The sequence below is a fragment of the Motacilla alba genome, chromosome 20, assembly GCF_015832195.1.
Source record: "Motacilla alba alba isolate MOTALB_02 chromosome 20, Motacilla_alba_V1.0_pri, whole genome shotgun sequence".
In the NCBI taxonomy this organism is placed as follows: Eukaryota; Metazoa; Chordata; class Aves; order Passeriformes; family Motacillidae; genus Motacilla; species Motacilla alba.
Window position 1 is genome coordinate 4,781,207 of NC_052035.1, and position 19,401 is coordinate 4,800,607.

At 47.8% G+C, this 19,401-nt stretch overlaps 3 protein-coding genes across 3 annotated transcripts in view; all 3 read left to right on the forward strand.

Annotated features, from left to right (window-relative positions):
* The first annotated feature begins 525 nt into the window (after positions 1-525).
* On the forward strand, positions 526-6,331 carry LOC119710195 (protein FAM83D-B-like). The gene is made up of 4 exons (XM_038158920.1): positions 526-1,021; positions 3,654-3,821; positions 4,535-4,659; positions 5,010-6,331. Exons 1-4 carry the CDS (start codon positions 572-574, stop codon positions 5,962-5,964), a joined length of 1,698 nt encoding a protein of 565 aa, XP_038014848.1. The 5' UTR covers positions 526-571; the 3' UTR covers positions 5,965-6,331.
* A 1,534-nt stretch (positions 6,332-7,865) lies between these two features.
* On the forward strand, positions 7,866-12,370 carry LOC119710159 (protein FAM83D-B-like). Its single transcript, XM_038158846.1, has 4 exons — positions 7,866-8,430; positions 9,336-9,503; positions 10,083-10,207; positions 10,456-12,370. The coding sequence occupies exons 1-4, from the start codon at positions 7,981-7,983 to the stop codon at positions 10,844-10,846; spliced, it is 1,134 nt and encodes a 377-aa protein (XP_038014774.1). The 5' UTR covers positions 7,866-7,980; the 3' UTR covers positions 10,847-12,370.
* Positions 12,371-14,405: 2,035 nt separating this feature from the next.
* The window catches only part of DHX35 (DEAH-box helicase 35), a 28,718-nt gene continuing 23,722 nt past the window's right edge, over positions 14,406-19,401 (forward strand). Inside the window, exons 1-6 of the mRNA XM_038159268.1 lie at positions 14,406-14,490; positions 15,890-16,023; positions 16,398-16,490; positions 16,650-16,727; positions 18,318-18,422; positions 19,274-19,335. Coding sequence (XP_038015196.1) covers positions 14,451-14,490; positions 15,890-16,023; positions 16,398-16,490; positions 16,650-16,727; positions 18,318-18,422; positions 19,274-19,335 — 512 coding nt within the window. The 5' untranslated portion in view covers positions 14,406-14,450. The remainder of the gene's footprint in view (positions 14,491-15,889; positions 16,024-16,397; positions 16,491-16,649; positions 16,728-18,317; positions 18,423-19,273; positions 19,336-19,401) is intronic.

Consider the following 19,401-nt stretch of genomic DNA (forward strand, 5'->3'; position numbering starts at 1 on the left):
TGAAGGGCAGCAGGGCTCGGGCAGGGCTGTCCTGGTTCCACTGAAGGGCAGCAGGGCTCGGGCAGGGCTGTCCTGGTTCCATTGAAGGGCAGCAGGGCTCGGGCAGGGCTGTCCTGGTTCCACTGAAGGGCAGCAGGGCTCGGGCAGGGCTGTCCCCAGCCGGGAGCTCCATTGAAGGGCAGCAGGGCTCGGGCAGGGCTGTCCTGGTTCCATTGAAGGGCAGCAGGGCTCGGGCAGGGCTGTCCCCAGCCGGGAGCTCCACTGAAGGGCAGCAGGGCTCGGGCAGGGCTGTCCTGGTTCCACTGAAGGGCAGCAGGGCTCGGGCAGGGCTGTCCCCAGCCGGGGGGGCTGCACGGAGGGCTGGCAGGGCTGTCCCCAGCCGGGGGGCTGCACGGAGGGCTGGCAGGGCTGTCCCCAGCCGGTAGCCCCGTCCCGGTCCCGCCCGGCGGAGGCGGTGCCGCCCTGCCGGAGCCAACGGCGGCGCGGGGCGGGGCGGCTCCAGCGGCGGCCGCGCAGTTTGGATTCAAACTCGCCACAAAGCGCCCGGCGGGCTCGGAGCCGCGCTCCGGCCATGGCCAACGCGTCGCAGTGCCTGGAGGAGGGCTCGGGGCGCTGGCCGCCGCCGGCCGGGCCGTACAGCGAGGCGCAGCGGCTGGCGCTGGAGGAGCTGGTGGCGGGCGGCCCCGAGGCGCTGCGCGCTTTCCTGCGGCGGGAGCAGCTGCCGCCCTTCCTGTCGGAGCCCGAGGTGCAGGACATCGCTCGGGCCGCGCTGCCGCCCGCCGCGGGCCCGGAGCCGGCGGCCGAGCCGGCGGCCGGAGCCTCGCTGGACGCCTCGTCGCTCACCTACTTCCCCGAGCGCTCGGACCTGGAGCCGCCCGCGCTGGAGCTGGGCTGGCCGGGCTTCGCCAGCGGCGCCTTCCGCGGGCTGACGCGGGTGGAGGCGCATTTCCAGCCCGGCTGCGGGGACAGCATCTACGGCTGCAAGGAGGCCGTGCGGCGCCAGATCCGCTCCGCCCGACAGGTGAGTGAGTGAGCGAGTGAGTGAGTGAGCGAGTGAGTGAGTGAGCGAGTGAGTGAGTGGAGTGAGTGCGTGCCCGGGGAGCGCCCCGCTCTGCCCTGCCCGGGCCCCTCTCCCCTGGGTCTGCGAGCGCATCAAGAATCAGCACCGATGCGCGTCGCCATGGGATACCGAGCAAAGCCAAGTGGCTTTAAAACCCTTGTCGAGCAGATAGTGTCATTAAGAAGGACAAGAAAATACAGAAAAAGTGGCACTCTGGTTGCCGTATCTGCGAGCCCTCCCTTTCCCGGGTGCTCTGGGTGATGCGCCAAGGCCCGTCCCGCAGCTGCTGCCGTGGCCAGCACAGCCGCTGGATCCAGCCGACCCTGCTTTCACTCGGAGCAAAAGGTGTCCTGTTCAAGATTCCCCGCTGATGTTTTCTGCCAGACAGGTGCGCTTGTAGAAACCTCCTACTGTCCTTTAAAGGGTGTGACACAGAAAAAGCCTCTTCTATAAGAGAAGGTTATCTATAGATATAACACCGAGATTGTATTTTCCTTCCTTAGCTCACTAAGTGACGTACAGAACTGCTTTTGACAGGACTTTCTCCCTACAGGAGTGAACACTTTCGTTCTGGTGCACAGTATGGCTTGAAAACCACGTGGCGTAGTAACTTCTAACTGTTCCCTGGAACTCACTGCATTCCCGGAGTTTATAGCCTCCAACTGTAATCCCAGCCGGGAACCACCCTTCTCCTTAGCAGCCATTCCATTGGCTCGGCTAAAATTTAAATGTGTAGCTTCCTTTTTGGGTGGCCAGATGAAGCAAGCCCTGTGTCTTTGAGTAACGTGCACGGCACACCCTGAATGAGAACCGAGCTTAGTCTCTACTCCCTTGCGAGGGCAGAAGCTTAGGGAGTGTGCGAGGATGACATGAACGATGGGCTCCTTGCCAGAAACGGTCACAGAGAAAGCTCTGTTCTCAAACAATCCCTCCAGGTATATGAGACCAGTCTGGTAACTCGAGTAAGCACCATAAAGGGATTCATTCCCCCCAAAAGCTGTACTTGTTTGTAATATTGTTCCTTGCAGCGTCCTGTCAAACACCTTCCCTCACTCTGAGCCAAGAGCAAGGCAAGCTGCTCCTGCCCCATTTGTGGCTGTGCCTGATCCAGGGAGCGTTTTTGTGGACATAAATGGGCATTTTTGACACCCTAAGATTTACTGAATGTCAGATTCTGTGTGATACTTCTCAGTCATTTCTGAGTTCCTCAAGTTAATGTGAAGACTGTGAAAACTTCAGCTCCTGCATAATTTCTTCCCTAATGAATGCACTCAAATGCAGTTAGTTCAAGTGACTGCTGTGATTTTGTCCTTGCTACCCTGAATGGATGAGTACAGAAAAGGTTTTCCTCTCTTTCCTCTAAACATTTTGTGAGAAAATACAGTTTCTTTTTTGGCTGCTGATTCTGGGACTAGAACTCAAACGTGCTGTGAATTGAGCTGTCATATGAAGGCATCAGTACTCCCAAGGATTTAGCGTGAATTGTTTTGTTTTTAGGGATGGTTTTCTTACTTGTCTGGTCTTGTCAAAAAACATCTTATTGGTTTTTAATCTTCTCCAACACTTAGACAAGTGATGGGGTGGCAAGAAACTCAGGACACACGCAAGAATCACCAACATAAAGTAACTTTATCTAGAAATACCCATGTGCTTGTGCATGTTATATGTCAGAACTCAGCCAAACAGAACCAGTCCCTTAGGGAGCAGGACAGAGGTGGGAATGCAGAGCTCAGCCTATTCCTGTGGGAAAGGTTTCCTGTGAGTACAGGCTGTGCCACACACAGAGCAGCTGTGTTGCGTGCTTATACACCTTGGGTGTGCTGCAGCAGCCTCCATCTGATAAGGGCAAGTGCCAGGTACCCACAGTGGTTGTATTCTCATTGTTCTTTGTGCTGGTTTAATAGAAAAGTGGAAAATTCAGTCATAAAGTGGAACCTTTTATACTTGTGTGTTCCTACACAGAAGTGGTTTGGAAGGGTGAGAATTCAAGCACCAAATCAGTGTGTGAGGTGGCTCTGAATTAGCTGGAGAGATGGTTCATACATGTGATATTCCCATCTTAGGATTTGCTTTTTTGAAAGCACTTGGGTGAGTGGAGGGCTTTCCTGTGAAGGTAAGGGATAGAAACTCAGTAAGAATATAGAAACCAGGAAGAGTCTGAAAATCAGCTGGGGTTTGTGAGCTCAAGGCCAGGAGGCCATTCGAGGCCAGGACAGCCAGGAGGCCATTCGAGCTAATTCTCCTGTAGCTGCTTGAAACACTGGGAGAACAGGTGTGAAGATGGTTTGTCTGGAGGCCAGATTCTGCTGTGATAACTTCCCCAGTTTGGCCACACTACAGGGGGTTGTGTAGGAAAGGAGGATGTGAAAGTGTGCAAAAGCAACAGCCAGAGGAAAAACCTCATTAGGCCTATGCTTTGTATGCTGAGACACAATGAATCTACAGGAGTGTTGTGGGAATATAGAAATCTTTCAGAGCTTGCCAGAGCCTGTGCAGGAGGCCCTGATGATAGCAGCAGGAGAAAATGGCTGGGGGAGGCAGTGGCCTTGTGTAAAATAAATCCCTTGAGTAAGTGGTGTGGCTTTTCTTGCAGGTGATTGCCCTTGTGATGGATTCCTTCACAGACATTGAGATCTTCAGTGACCTTCAGGATGCCTATAACAACCGCCAAGTCCCTGTCTACATCCTTCTTGACCAGGACTTTGTACCCCATTTCTTGGAAATGTGCAACAATTTGGGAGTTTGTCCTGAGCAGGAAAGTGTAAGTAGCAAATTGGGGTCAGTGTGGTTTGGTTTTATTTTTGTGGTACAGTTAATGCATATCAAAGAAACCTTTCTATAAAGCATCAGACTGCCTTGAAAGGCTAAAGCAACCTGTCTGCTGCTCATATGTAGGAGCTACAACCATGATGTTCACCAGCCCCATGTGCTGTGTGCACTGGGATCCCTGTCCTGAGGATGCAGCAATTTTCAGGGATTTAATTTTGCAATGTCTATATAGCTTTATTCTTTGGCTCCAGGAACTGCTTGCTAAGGAAAACAGAAACGTGGGAAGCTCAAGGGTGGTACAGCTCTGGTACCATCTGCTTTCTTTCCTAACACTTTCTTTTAAAAGGCTTTGGATGATGTGAGCCAGGTGATTTGTTTAGCTGCTGTGAGTATAAACAGACATGGCTGTGTTATGGCTTGGCTTGGATAGGCTTATGTTCAGTGCAGTAAAAGTTTCTCTGGAGAGGGAAAAACACTCCTGCCTTTCTGGGCAGTGACTAATTGGAACTGACTGTTGTCACCTAATCTAACAGCAATTTAGCACTGTGTGACTAAAAACACTCATACACAGACTGTATTAAAAAGTTCATTTCATTCCTATTTTCCATACTGTGCTTAGCTGCTTTTAAGTAGAATTGCTAATCAAAAGTTTTTGGAAGTTAACTTAAATTTGATGTCACTTTTTCCCTTTCTTTTCTGGACCAGATGATGAGAGTTCGAACTCTCACGGGGAGCACGTACTACATGAGGTCAGGTGCCAAAATTGTTGGGAAAGCCAAGGAGAAGTTCATGTTAATTGATGGCATTAGAGTGGCAACAGGCTCCTACAGGCAAGTATTGGGGTCTGCTGGTGCCCAGTGAAGCTGTAGAAACGGGGATTTGCTGCAAAAGGATGTATTAACTTTGCTGTCTGCCCGCTGTTAATGAGTGCCAATGGCACATGGACTAGCTGAGTCGAAGTGGGGCTGACACAAATCTGAAAACACCTTTGGAAAACTGGTTTACTCAGCTTGTTGCTAGCAGAGAGCTTGGCCATGGCTAAATAGAGTCCTTCTTGCAGAAATGAATAGTCTGTTGACTTCTTAGCTTACCTTCATTTTTAAGCTGAGTCTTGCTGTCTGTAGATGTGTTGTTGAAATGCACTGGAGATTAACTATGAATCTTGGTTTGTTTTCAACAGTTTCACATGGTCTGATGGGAAGCTGAACAGCAGCAACTTGCTGGTGTTGTCAGGTCAAGTGGTTGAACATTTTGACCTCCAGTTCAGGATCCTTTATGCACAGTCACTGCCCATCAGCCCAAAGCAACCATCCAGCTGCAGGAACAGTGGCATGTTTGATCACCTGCTGACCAGAACAGAATCCTCCAAAGAATACACTGTGGAAGGCAACTTGAGAGCAGAATTTGCCAGACTGTCTAGCACTCCAAAGAAATTGCTGGAAAAAGCAGATCAAACTGAATATACTCCTGCAGGAAAGCTTTGTAACCTGCAGCATTCTTGCCTCTATGAAGAGGAGTCGTTCAGCAATCAAGTGGCCTCAGTGGAACAGAGAAGTGCATCAACTCAAACTGGCCCGTGGGAAGAGATGGCAGCTGTGACCAAATGTAATGCAGCCACTCAGGCCAGCCCTGCCACAGCAGACACTAGCACTCAGGCTTCTGTCACAGCCAGAGTGACAGGCACTCAGACATCCACTTTGCTGAAGACTGCAGTGACACAGACGAAGGAAGAGGAGGGCACAGAAACACCCCTCCTTCCCCGAAAGTTGTCAAAAGAAGAGTATTTTCTGTCTGCAAAGGCCGTATCCAGTTCTAGTCTGCAATCGTTGTCTTCATCATCGTCCCAGTGCTCTCTTGCAAGCTCTGCAGGCTCAGTATCCTCTCTTCGGTCCTTCGAATATTCCAGTAGTCACAGAGCACAGTATTTCCAAAAACTGCACAAAGAGAGGCAGTTCCACTACTCGACGATCAGGTCGAAGCTAAGCCACATGGTGGATATCCTGTCGCGGCGGGGCCGTGTCCCTGCCAGCTACCTGAGCCAGTACCCTGCCAGGGGCAGCCTGAAGCAGAGGCGCGACGTCAGCGCCAGCCTGCGCAGCCTCCGCGACGCCTCGCTCTTCTCCCTCAATAAATGATTCCTGCCCTGGCCACACAACACACAAACCCCAGGCTCAAGGTGCTGTCACTTTGTACCTAAAGATTCTTCCACTTCCGTCCAGCACTTTTGTTTCTTTAATACTTTTTTAATATGCCATTCTCCAGCACTTTGATTTATACTATGCGATGTGAGTGATGAAAAAGAGACATTATATAGTAACAACTCAGAGGTTCCTCTTGTATGCATTAGTGGGGAAGATCATTTTAATTCTGGGTATTTAACCTCAAAACTGAACTTGTTACTGCTTTCTGGGATTGCTAATGCCCTAACTTTAATTTATGTAAACTTGGGAAAATCTGAGTCACATGGAACTTGCTCAGAGTAGCTTTGGAGATCTATCTTAAGTCAAGGAATTATCAATCTTTTTTCCAATATTGGCTTTTATTTCTTCTTTATCTTTGACAGGAGAGGAATCAGCTTTTACAAAGAGCCATAAAGCTGATTTTATTCTAACTTCTGTGATCTCTATGTTACTCTTCCACTAAAGTTGCAAAGAGTGTTGAAACGGTTGCAGGTTATCTTCAACTGTATTGTTTTTCCTTTGTTTAAGCCTTCTGAAACAGAATGAGCTAACTAGCCCTTTAGTTTGATCATGCTCTGGTGCCTTTGTTTAGAGATATATAAATATATATGTGTGTGTGTGTGTGCTTCCTTCTTTGCAGTGAACTCCAAGACAAGACAATCACTGAGGGCATGTGACAAAGCCCTTTTTCAAAAGTAAACTGACAAATGCACTACAGAATGTTATGGAATATGCTGGGTAATGTTAATTGACAAGCAACTGTAGGAGTTAAAGAAACATTTTTTCTCTTTTTAACTTTGCTGTCTGAAATACTCTTTCCTGCTCTATCATTTTTCCACTACTAGCTCAGTTTGAGGAGCTAAAGTGCCACTCTAGTTTCTGAAGATACTTCCAATATTGAGTGGACCTGAGGTCTGGTTACTTTGCAAAGCCTTTATCTGCTTGCAGATTTCTGTGCATGTCTGTTCTTGCTGGGTCTCTTACCTGAGCAGTAGGTGCAGTCTCTCCCTGAGATCTGGCCTGCACGGTTTTTCTTTAGACCTGCATCTCAGTATTTCAGTGACCAACCACACTGAATCCTGCCAAATCAAATTGGAGTCTGGGTTATGTATTATTTTATTCAGGGGCATGCGTGTCCAGTAGATGGCACATTTCAGCTGTTGGCTTGAATATGGAATGAATGAATGAATAAAAATATGCACAACTCAAAAAGGCTGCAAGTGTTGAGAGTAACTAACTTTGGCCTTTCTGTCTGAAATCTCTAAGGACAACGAGGCTTAGCTACTTTTATTGCTTGGATTTCTAAGCAGCCAATCCTTCCATAAAGCTGGAGGTGGGGAAAAAAGTTCTGTCTGCACTTGTTCAAAATGATAAGGTACTTTATTGCTTGATTTGTGGATCTGGAACACTGGCACCAAACCAAGTTGCAGGGAGGGAGCCAAGATTACACCATCAAAGCCAATATCGAGTTGTATTTTTAAGAGCTGAAGACCTGCAGTTCTTGAATATATGTAAAATTACCTTGTTTGTTCTATGTGCTTTTTAACTTTATTATACTGTGCAGCTGTTAAGGTACTCTAACAGGAACAAGAAACAGTTTCCAAATAAACTCCTTTTTTGCCACGGGGCTTTCACCTGATCATCGCTGAGCTTTGTTTTCTGTTTATTTGGCATTTTAAATCGGGGTGACTAAGTCACTTCGTCGCCGCTTGGTCCTTTCCGGCTGGGGCCATTTGCCCTCTCCAACTTTTGGAGCAGCCTTTTGATCCGGGCTGGGCAGCAGGACCGGGGCCGGGCTGATCCTTCCTCCTTCGAGGCTGGCGCTTCTGCGGGCGCTTCCCTGGGCGTGGGGAAGGCTGCGGGCTGTGCCAGCCGTGGGCGAGCGGCCGGGAGGAGCGGAGCCGGGCGGGAGGCGCGGAGGAGCCCGCGGAGCGCTATAAAGAGCCGGGGCAGCGCCGGGGCGCTCCGGCCATGGCCAACGCGTCGCAGTGCCTGGAGGAGGGCTCGGGGCGCTGGCCGCCGCCGGCCGGGCCGTACAGCGAGGCGCAGCGGCTGGCGCTGGAGGAGCTGGTGGCGGGCGGCCCCGAGGCGCTGCGCGCTTTCCTGCGGCGGGAGCAGCTGCCGCCCTTCCTGTCGGAGCCCGAGGTGCAGGACATCGCTCGGGCCGCGCTGCCGCCCGCCGCGGGCCCGGAGCCGGCGGCCGAGCCGGCGGCCGGAGCCTCGCTGGACGCCTCGTCGCTCACCTACTTCCCCGAGCGCTCGGACCTGGAGCCGCCCGCGCTGGAGCTGGGCTGGCCGGGCTTCGCCAGCGGCGCCTTCCGCGGGCTGACGCGGGTGGAGGCGCATTTCCAGCCCGGCTGCGGGGACAGCATCTACGGCTGCAAGGAGGCCGTGCGGCGCCAGATCCGCTCCGCCCGACAGGTGAGGGAGCGAGCGAGCGAGTGAGTGAGTGCCCGGGGAGCGCCCCGCTCCCGCTGCGCGGCTTCCCGGGGCCGCCTCGTCCTTCCCCGCTTACTCTTACATACTCCTACTTACATACTCTTCCGTTTTTAATTGCTCTGCCGTTTCGTATTTCTTTATGTCTTTTCCACCATCATGTGAAGTTATTTTTTAATCAGGTTCTTCATGTGCCAGCTTTCCCCCCTTCCAGTGCTGAAAAGCGGGTCCGGGCTCTCTGGGTGCCGCTGAGTTCTCTCGGAGCTGGCACCCGTGAGCGATCAATCCGGAATGCCCGTTCCCAGCTCTCTGAAAGAGCCGTTGCTTCCCCATCCTGCAGAGGATCCGCAGCAAACCCTGGGGTTCAGTCCATGGGGAAGATCTGCGGGCGTAGGAGCTGGCTCTCAAGGGATGTTTTATTCAGATCTTGACTTGAAATATGAGAATCTGAATAATAAGGTGAAGACGAATCTGACTTTTATCTTAAACAGAGAGCTGAGATATAAAGAGCAGTCAGACACTGGTGGTTTGGGGTTTTCTTACTGTTACTTTTTGTGTTTGAAAAGTTGGAAGATGGCAAAACTGTAGTATTGGAAGTAAGCTCAACTTTTTTTTTCTGGCAATGCTTTTGAGGAAAAGGCATCTGTTCTCAAGAAAAAAAACCTATCCTACTTAGGAAGAGATCAAATTTGCCTAACATAGGGCAAAACCAGGGGTCTAGTTCTATCTCGGGGTGAGGAAGAATACTCTTTATCGCAGAAGACTGTACCATGTTCCATAACCACCTGAAAAAAAGGCGGGGGGAGTATTTAAACTCAAATTTCTCATGTGTTATCTCCTTTGCAATGCTGTGGAAACAGCCTAATGGTTTCTTCTGAAACTTGTTTCAGATGATTGCCCTGGTTATGGATTCCTTCACAGACACTGACATCTTCACAGACCTCTTGGAAGCCTGTAGCCAACGGCAAGTTAAAGTGTATATCCTTCTAGATCAATCTTCATTTCCCCACTTTCTAAAAATGTGCAAGGATCTGGGAGTTGACCTTGAGCAGGAAAAGGTGAGCCTTGTCATATTTATAGGGGTAGGGAACTCATCCTCTTACGAGTGTAATCTTTAAGCTGTGAAAAGAAGAAATTATTACACCTGCTGCCACAACTTAAAATGGGTGTTATGTAGCTCCAGTTTTATCTTGGAAGAGTTAACTATTCTTAAATAAGACAGCAATTAATAGAAAATCTGAAACATTTGTAATTGGTTGTTACAGCTGCTTTCTGAGCACAAATACTAATTGAATGTTCAAGGAAATGCAGAAGGAGTGTCCAGTTCCTAAAGCATGACTGGAGTTGCTTGGGCTCGTCGAGACTGAAGGCTGAGGGAGAAGCAGGTTCTCAGGAGTCTGTGGAATTCAGATCCTGATGATTAGGTGACAGGAATTTTCACAGTCACATTCTGCACAGTCAGTTTATGGGTTTGCCCCTTAATGTCACCTCTTTGTCTACAAAATCCTCGCTTGGCTCCTAGTGGGTGACTCTTGTGCCAGTGCACAGTTCTTCAGGGATGGTTATTGCTGTGTTACTCCTTTAAGTGCAAGCACTGAGCTTTGCAGCCCACCTGACTCTTGCTGTGTGTTTAACAGTTGATGAGGGTTCGGATTATCACGGGGAGCACGTACTGCACCAGGTCGGGCACCAAAATCATTGGAAAAGTCCGTGAAAAGTTCATGTTAATTGATGGCATTAGAGTGACAACAGGCTCCTACAGGCAAGTGCCAATTTTTTTCTCTTGCTTTACATGATTTCTCTCCATGGAAAGGAAAAACCAGCAATGCAATAAGGAAGAATTGCTTTCCTTATCAGATTTTATGACCAACATTTATCCTAAAAGAGCCCACTGCTCATCAGTTGGGTTGTAAGAGCAACATAACTAAATGTGATGAAGGAGAATTTCTGGTGAATACTTTACTGATTATTTTGAATTAACTGATCATTTTCTCACTCTTCCCTTGCTAGTTTTACGTGGACAGATGGGAAGCTGAACAGCAGTAACATTTTGATCCTGTCAGGCCCTGCAGTTGCACACTTTGACCTGGAATTTCGGATTCTTCATTCACGGTCAAAGCCTATCAACCTCAAAGAGTTTTCTAGCTGCAAGAAGAACAGGCTGTGGGACCAGCTGTTCAGGATAACAGTGGCTTCCAGAGACGTGAGCAGGGAACACTTCCTGAGAATGGAGTTTTTGTATCTGAGAGCATTTGTAGGAGATCTGAAGAGGAAGAGGAGCTGGCTGCACGCCTCCAGGGAGGCCGTGTACAGCCCAAATAACACGATGCACACCTCTCCCCCGCTGACTAAGAGGAATGGCTCCCTGGTTATGAGGCCACACTGGATCATAGAGAGATGAACTGCATGTCCATGCAGAGCAAGCAGCAGAACCTCAGGAACCACGTCCGTCCATCCCTGTCCAGCACTGTCCTGCAGTGTGTTTGTGAGGGCAGCTGGGAAAGAAACCTCAGACTGAGAGAAAGTGAAACTGGAATTGTGGCTTTGTTTGAAGAATACTATAAAGCCATTATTGACTTCTACTATTCTGTTAAATTTTCATTTCTTAACCTGTTCATGCATGTTTTAAGCTGATGGGTTGGCAGTGTCATAGCTCAGTAGCTCAACCCTTTTTTTGTTGTTAAGTAATCTAGGTATTAAAATTCATATTGCTTGAAAGTCTGTTCCAAGATGAAAGCAGGCTCTGAAATCAGTCTTGGTCTTGTACAAACTCTCCCCCAACTGGTTCATGACACAAACCAGGAGTAACCCTAATCTAGAAACCAGTAGGTCAGTACCACACTGCTACTCCTTCAATATTACACTTTCTTCATACAAAGCTGTGCTGGCAGGCAGAAGGAGCTAATGGCTCAGCAAACCAGGCTTTAGTGTGACTGAATTTCAAATGGCCTTTAGACTGTCTGGATTGCTGGACATCATGCAATAGATGTGTGCAAGTGATAGTATTCTAAAGGACCCACTGTGTTTGTAGGAGAGCCAAATGAGACCAGTTCCTTGGCAGTACCAGACAGACTTTTCGTTATCTTTATGGCTGCTGCTGTCTGGTCTTGTGGGAAAAGCTGAGTAGATCTGAAATCTGTGAAGCTGCTGCCTCTTCACAAAAGTCCTAATTTCACCAGAAATGCAATGACACAGAAGTCAGTGACAGAACCATTTTTAAGGTCTCATGGAAGCTCAATTTTTTGTTATTTTCTTTTAATTAATTCATTTCTGGATGGGAAAAAATCACCCTCAAATGAATAAGATATCCTCCTGAACAGCTGCACATTGAGGTACTGAAGCTCCAGCTGCCTGCCAATGCAGATACTCCTTAGCCAAAACAAAGGTTTATAATTTCTCAATTGTTCTTGTGGCTCTTCTACTGCAAAATACTTGGGTATGTGCTTTTGTGAGTGTCTTGTGTGTTCTGGGCCTCAGAGGGAAGATTAAAACTTGGCAGCAAGTGATTAAAGATTAAAACTTAAACAGCAGCAAGGTGACATTAAACTGGACAGATGGATCTTACAAGAATATACATTGCAAAAATGTACTGATTAGTATGCAACTAATCTGGGCCCTGTTCTTCTGCACTGACAATCATGGAAATGTAATCCTTCTGGTCTCCTAATCTGTAAATATTCAGTAGTTTATACCTTTGTACTATTAACTTCCATCCAGGTGTAAAGAGGTTTGAAATAGGCATTTTTATTATTAGCTATATTTTCCATAAAGGCAAGGCCCACGCAATGTTGGACTCTATGCAAAATACTGTTTGTGCAGTCTTATTTTCATAATAATTGCCTGTATATATTTTCTCAAGCATAACTTCTCCACTTTGTTATTCATCTCATTACTTTAATAGGCAGCTCTTTCCATGCGGGATTTTTTTCTCAACAATTACTAATATATTGATGATACAAAATTCTGTGAGTTGTGTTTATTTTTGATAGTGTGGACCTAATATCAAAAGTGCATTGAAACATATACTTAGAACTTTAAAGAACATCATAATTATAACTCAATAACCTCTTTTACATGTGGTTACTCAGCATAACAAGTGACCAGGGAGGTAGAGTGTTGTGAGGTACAGTTTGTGTTAATCACCATAACTGCACTGCTAGCGTGGGAAGTTATAAGAATATAAGATGTGATTAGATTTTTATTTTCCCATAAGCATGAATATATGACAGTATTACTAAAGTTACTAGAAGCAGTTTGGGCTTTCTTTTTTTTTTATATTTCCTTTAGCTTCTACTTAATTAACTGAAAGCCTATGTTAAGTTTGATGCAATAGTAACTTCCATGGGCGTGTTTGTTGTTTGAACAGGCTGTAAGTGGCCTGTGGTGGGGCACAGCTGTATCTATTCACTATTAGAACAATAATTTTCTTTCTTGTCCTTCAGCTGCCTGGTGTAAAGTGCAGCAGCTGTGGTGTGGGTAGTGTGGAGGCATCCTTCACTGGAGAAGGAATCAGCTCTAATTAATGAATGAGCAGGGACTTTTCAGGCAGCGATCTTTCGACCTCGTTAAATCCTATGTGCTCCCCCAGGTGACCACAGAAGGGTTTGGGTTGGAAAAGACCTTAAAGCTGATCTCATCCCAACGGCTGCCATGGGCAGGGACACCTTTCACTATCGCAGGTTGCCCCGAGCCCCAGTGTCCAGCCTGGCCTTGGGCACTGCCAGGGACCCAGGGGCAGCCCCGGTGTCCAACCTGGCCTCGGGCACTGCCGGGGATCCAGGGGCAGCCCCAGTGTCCAACTTGGCCTTGGGCACTGCCAGGGACCCAGGGGCAGCCCCGGTGTCCAGCCTGGCCTTGGGCAGTGCCAGGGACCCAGGGGCAGCCCCAGTGTCCAGCCTGGCCTTGGGAACTGCCGGGGATCCAGGGGCAGCCCCAGTGTCCAACTTGGCCTTGGGCAGTGCCAGGGACCCAGGGGCAGCCCCAGTGTCCAGCCTGGCCTTGGGAACTGCCGGGGATCCAGGGGCAGCCCCAGTGTCCAGCCTGGCCTTGGGCACTGCCGGGGACCCAGGGGCAGCCCCAGTGTCCAGCCTGGCCTTGGGCACTGCTGGGGACCCCGGGGCAGCCCCAGGTTCTGGGTGCCAGGGTCTCCGCTGCCTGCCTTGCAGCCGCAGCCTGCCCGACCCCAGCTGGCACTGAGCGGTACCAGTGACGCCGGGCTCTCCCTGCTGCAAATCTCTGCCTGGAGAGGGAATGTGGAAAACGCCAGTCGCTTGGTTGTAAATTTTTAAAAGTTTAATACTAATATAGTGGTTATAAAAATAGCACTATAATTAGAGCAATAAAAATTTGAACAATTGAGATTAGGACAATACAAGACGATAAGAACAAAGAGTTATGGACGGTCCAGGTACGTTTTCTGGGCAAAATAAGCCTCAAAAAGGACACACATTAACAGAGGATTAACCCTTAAAAGCAATAGCCTGTTGCATATTCATACACCTCACGCATGATGCATAAATTCCATTTAAACAAAAGATTCTGCCTGGTCCATGTAAACTTCTTCCTCTTAATCCTAAGGCATCTCCAAGACTGAACGAGGCAGGAAGAAGTTCCTTTCTTCTGCTAAGGGAGCAATAAATCCTCTTTCTCTGGAAGTTTTAGGTGTCCTGTGGCTGCTATCTGGTGCGAGTACCTCATTCTTTTCTTTAAAAAAACATCCCACATACATAGTTTCTACTTTAACATTATGTCATAACCTAAAACGATATTTGAGGAAAATGAATGCAGCATAACTTTCTAACGTGACACGCACAATATTCATCCTAATATTTGCGAAAAGCCGATGACACAACACGCATTTTCCGGAGGGCAGCGGGGCAGCTCGGCCGCGGGCGGAACCCTGCGGGCTCCACGCCTGAGGGGACCCGGGGGGGCGGTCTCCATGGCAACGCGGGCCGCGTCACGTGGGCGCCGCGCGCGGCTTCCGGCCGCCCTCTCACCCCAAGATGGCGGCGCCCGTGGGGCCGGTGAAGTTTTGGAAGCCGGGTGAGGCGTGTGGGGGTGCGGGATGTGGCGGTGCGGGGCACGGACCCCCGCCGCGGGCTGCTCGCGGTGAGGGGAGCGGGGAATGGAGCCCTGCTGGCCGTGGTGAGGGGTGTGGGGGACAGCGCTCGGAGCTGCCTGGCCGTGCTGAGGGGTGCGGCGCTGCCCCCCTCGGCTCTTTGGGGTCGCTGGCGCGTTCACAGTGAAAGGCAGCAAGGTTCTGAAAGGATTCGAGAACGTGTCTGATGAGGAGCGGCGGGGGCAGCTGGGTTTGCTTTGTCTCCAGAAGAGCAGGCTTAGGGGTGACCTCACCGCTCCCTACAAGTCCCTGACAGCAGGCTGTGCTGAGGTGCGAGCCGGTCCTTCCTGCCGCGTCTGCCGTCAGAGAACCAGGGCAAATAGCCTTAAACTGAGACACGGCAGATTCCCATTAGCTGTTACAATTTTTTATTTCACTGTTCGGGTGCTCAGGCATTGGAATAAGTTGCCCGGGGAGGTGATGGAGTCATCATCCGTGAGGGTTTTTAAGAAGAATCTGAATCTGGTGCTGGGTGATGTGGTTTAGGGGTTACAGTGGTGGTGCAGGGGTGATGGTTGGGCTGGATGATGGTGAAGGTCTTTTCCAACCTTGATGATTCGATGAGGACAGTGGGGGAGTGTCTGTCCCCGCACTGCCAAAGCCCCGAGGGTGTTTGTGGCTCCGGCTGGGTGCTGCCCGCCATGGGGTGGCAGGGGAGGGGATGGAGTGGGTGGTTTGTGGGGTGGGTGTGCTGCCCTTTGCCGGGGTCTCCAGGGGATGTGAAGTGTGCAGGGGAATCCCAGGGAGTTCTGAGGGAGGAGCAAAATCCTGGCCATGGGTGGGAATAACCGTGGCTAACACCAGGGAGAGCAGCTCCGTGGAGAAGCACCTTGGAAACAAGGACAGTAATTGTTGATTTGTGGTAGAACTGCTTGGCAGCTCTGAAAAGGACTAACCTTTTAACAGTGGGAGAAGTGCAAGCAAGGAAATCCTACAAAACAGGGGACTCCTCCTCTTTTCTCTCAGACTTTCCCGTTTGAATCTGCAGCTGGAGATGACCCATGCTGTTGTTGAGATGAGTTTTTGTCTCTAGTTCACTCGTGTGATTCCACAGTTCCAGTTGTCAGTAGCTTTGTGATAATTTGCAGCAGGAATAAATCAAGTTTCAGTTCCTGAGGTAAATTCAGAGCTGAAGTGAGGGGCATATCCCTTGTTTATTGTTAGGTAATATTTCGATTGCTTTCACAGAAAACTTGTTTGCTTTTTTTTTAATATGCTGCCCCCCATGATTCCTGCTTGTATGAAACATACTTATTTTGGCTGTGTTGTGATACACCAGGCAGAAGTGTGTTGTTCCAGCTAAAATTCACTCCTGTTGTGCAGGCTCAGAAGGTCCTGGGGTCAGTGTCTCTGAGGAGAGGCAGAGCCCGGCTGAGAGCAGCGCTGTCACTGTCATCTACAACCCTTATGCTTCCCTCTCCATTGAACAGCAAAGGCAAAAGCTGCCTGTTTTTAAGGTACAGGAGTTCTTTTTGATATATTAAATGTGTTGTATGATGCCTGGTTCTTGTATTTTTTTTTTTGAAAGAGCAGTATAAAATCACTTTGCAACATAAATAATAATTTTATGGCTTTGCTCTCTATTTGTTGGAATTTATTGTCCTGTTTGGCAAGTGTAAGTGACAGTTCTAAGGGCTTTGTTGATGGATGTTATTTACTATATGCTGTACATGTCATTTACAGATTTTAAAGGACTGTTTTGCTTTTGGCAGTGAACTCCATGTAACAAGAAGTTACTGTGTCTGCCAGATATGTAAATATTGTAATTTTAATTGTTTTATCATTTTTGTACAGTTGGCTTTTTATGTTTAAATGTCATCCTTTCTTTCAGCTAAGAAATCACATACTTTACCTAGTGGAGAACTACCAGACCCTGGTGATTATTGGGGAAACAGGATGTGGGAAATCAACGCAGATTCCACAAGTAAGTGTCTCTTTGGGTTGGTGAAATCAGGTAGTCCCTCGGGGGATTTTACATGGAATATTGAGCAGAACCAGGTGAAAACACAAAGTGTGAGGAGCTAACAGCTTGGTGTGACCACAGCATGACCAGTGTCTCTCTTATCCCCACTGTTGTTTGCAGTACCTGGCAGAAGCTGGCTGGACAGCTGAAGGAAGAGTTGTCGGGGTGACCCAGCCTCGTCGGGTCGCTGCAGTTTCAGTGAGTGTCCCCATCTTCCCAGTCTGTTGGCATTTTGTGACCTCCAGTTTATCAGCAGGCGTTGCTGAACAGCAGGAATCTGCACAAGCTCCTGAAGGAAAGGATGTTTCTGCTTGTCTTTAAGAGCTGCTGGTGTTACACACCGAATTCTACCTGATTAGTAGCTCTGCCAAACATTCCAGCATTCCAGAGCTGCAGATGTCAAAGCTTTGAAGTAAAACTGACTGATGTCAGCAGAACTGTGTGCGGAAGTTAGGGCTGAGCTGTGAGTGACTCAGGACTAGAACTGTGCTTGTGTGACCCTCAACTTCTTTCACAAGGTGAAACAGTGATGTAAATCTGCATATAGTTATGCAGCCAGTGGAAGAAACAAGAAGTTGTGTACCTCTTTCTAGCAATTCATAACTAGGTTTTTAATGTTTTTGTCTTCGTTTTTTGTTGTTTTTATGAGGTGTGGGGTTTTTCTTTCTCCTTGTAAAAATGTGAGACAGAAGGAGAAACAGTTTTATTGTGAGAAATTTTTGCATATACATATTTTGTCTTGGAAAGCATAACGTCATCTGGATGTGCTGTGAGGGGGGAAGAGGAGATACTGAGGGCAATGGCTTCTTCTCTCTGGTAGCAGCGTGCACAGAAAGCATCCACTGCTCCTTTGTCTTCACAACTGCTGCCAGGCTCTGACTTGGGTGAAGTTTCTGCTGCAGCATTCTTTTTATACCGAGAGCTGAGGTGCCATTTTCTAACCCTCGTGTTGCCTGTTCTCTGTACTATAGTAAATGGTATCTGCAACACAGCAGCATTGACCTCAGCAGATACTGTAGAATCCAGTATTCCTTGGCCAGATCCAGCCTGGTTAAGGGAACAGTCTCTAGCAGTGCTCTGCATCCTGTGCTTTGGGCAGTCTGCCTGCAGTGTCCTCCCTTTTCTCCTTCATAGGGCATCCAGCTGACAGAGCGCAAGTTCTACAGGAGATGTTGTGAGTGCTGCAATGATTTCTCACAGCAAACTCACTTCTCTTTTCCCTTTCATGTCTTAATGCGTCATTTTAAAGCCTAAAATAGAAAGATTATTCCATTCAAGCTTAGTACATGGACTCAGCAGGGTTTTTCTTTGAGGCTGTTGTTGCAGCCTGCCTGGACTGTGGCTGTTACAGGAGATGAGAAACATAACTGATGATTTATTGCTTTGTTCTGAACTGAAAATGATATTTTATTTTAATAGGTGACGTATCTGCTCATCTAGAGCATGGGGGTTGTTAGAAATAAAGATAGGTATCTGCAAAGATATAAAACATAGTTTAGAAATTCCTTAACTTCTGCTTGCATTACCCAGACTGACAATTATCCTGAATTCTTGGGCTCAGAGTGATGGGGATGATAAGATTCCAACTGAAATTTTGAATTCACTGCCTGTAGGTACGGGCTAGAGTGTCACTCAAATGACTGACACTAACTTGTGGTTGGAATTCTTCAGGGACTAATTAATGTATTGTGGAGTTTTATTGTGTCTTTAGAGGTCTTTGTAGTTTGTCATGACACAAGCCTGCAGGCTGCTGAGCTGTTTGTTGCTTATGAGGATCTCTTTTCTCAGGTTGCAGGCCGAGTTGCAGATGAAAGAGGTGCAGTGCTGGGACATGAGGTTGGATATTGTATCCGCTTTGACGACTGCACAGACCCGCAGGCTACAAGAATTAAGGTGAAACACCAACAGTGTGTGGTTACTCTGAAGGGATTAGTTGAAACTCTTCAAGTTCTTTTGCAAAATTAATGAGAACCTTGTGATGCCCACTCAAGAGAATAGGTAACATTTCAGTTTCCCAGGTGTGTACCCCAAAATTGTGCTTGAAATGACTGTGGCAATCCAAACCTTAATAAAACGAGTATCTATTCTATTCTGATAGTCTGACAAGCATAATTTTAAATCTAGAGGACAGTTTCAGGGTATGGCCAGCTGTTGGTACAGTGCTGGTGTGACCTGTGTGTCACTCAAAGTCATAGAGAAAGGCTGCAGTGAATCACAGGTTAAAAGTATCCTCCCCTAAGAATAGATTTTGATTAAAAGCAAAGATAAAACCCAAGATGAGTAGGCTGGGAGATAATTTGGTGGATTAAATAGCAACTTTGCAGCTGTTTTTTCAGTGCTATGAGCAATGTTAGTGTTGCTTGTGTTCTGCAGAAGAGGACTTGCTTTAGTTGTGCTGGAATAGCAGTGATGATGAATGAGACAATTTGCTTTGTAATTTTTTTTTCAGAGGCTGGTGTTCCTTTTACAGTGAAAGAAATGGAGATATTTGTTCACTAAATAGAGCTGAATTTAATTATTTTAAGCATGATTATTCATTTAGAGTTGGAAATTTTGAGGGTTTTACCATCAATTCTTACTTAGTTCAAGACCACAGTTGCAATCACAGTCTAATTTGACAGATCACTAGAAAATTAAAGGGCAGGAAACATTCAGGCAAAAGCCTACAAAAGCATCTATAAAAATCACAGTGGAGACTATATGACAAGAATTTTTTTACTTTTTTTTTTCCCATTTACTTCTAGTTTCTAACTGATGGTATGCTGGTGAGGGAAATGATGGCTGATCCTTTATTAACAAGATACAGGTAAGAAAACATGGAATGAGTGCTTTCTGAAGTGCAATTTGGTAAAAAACTGCTTTTTTCAAGCTA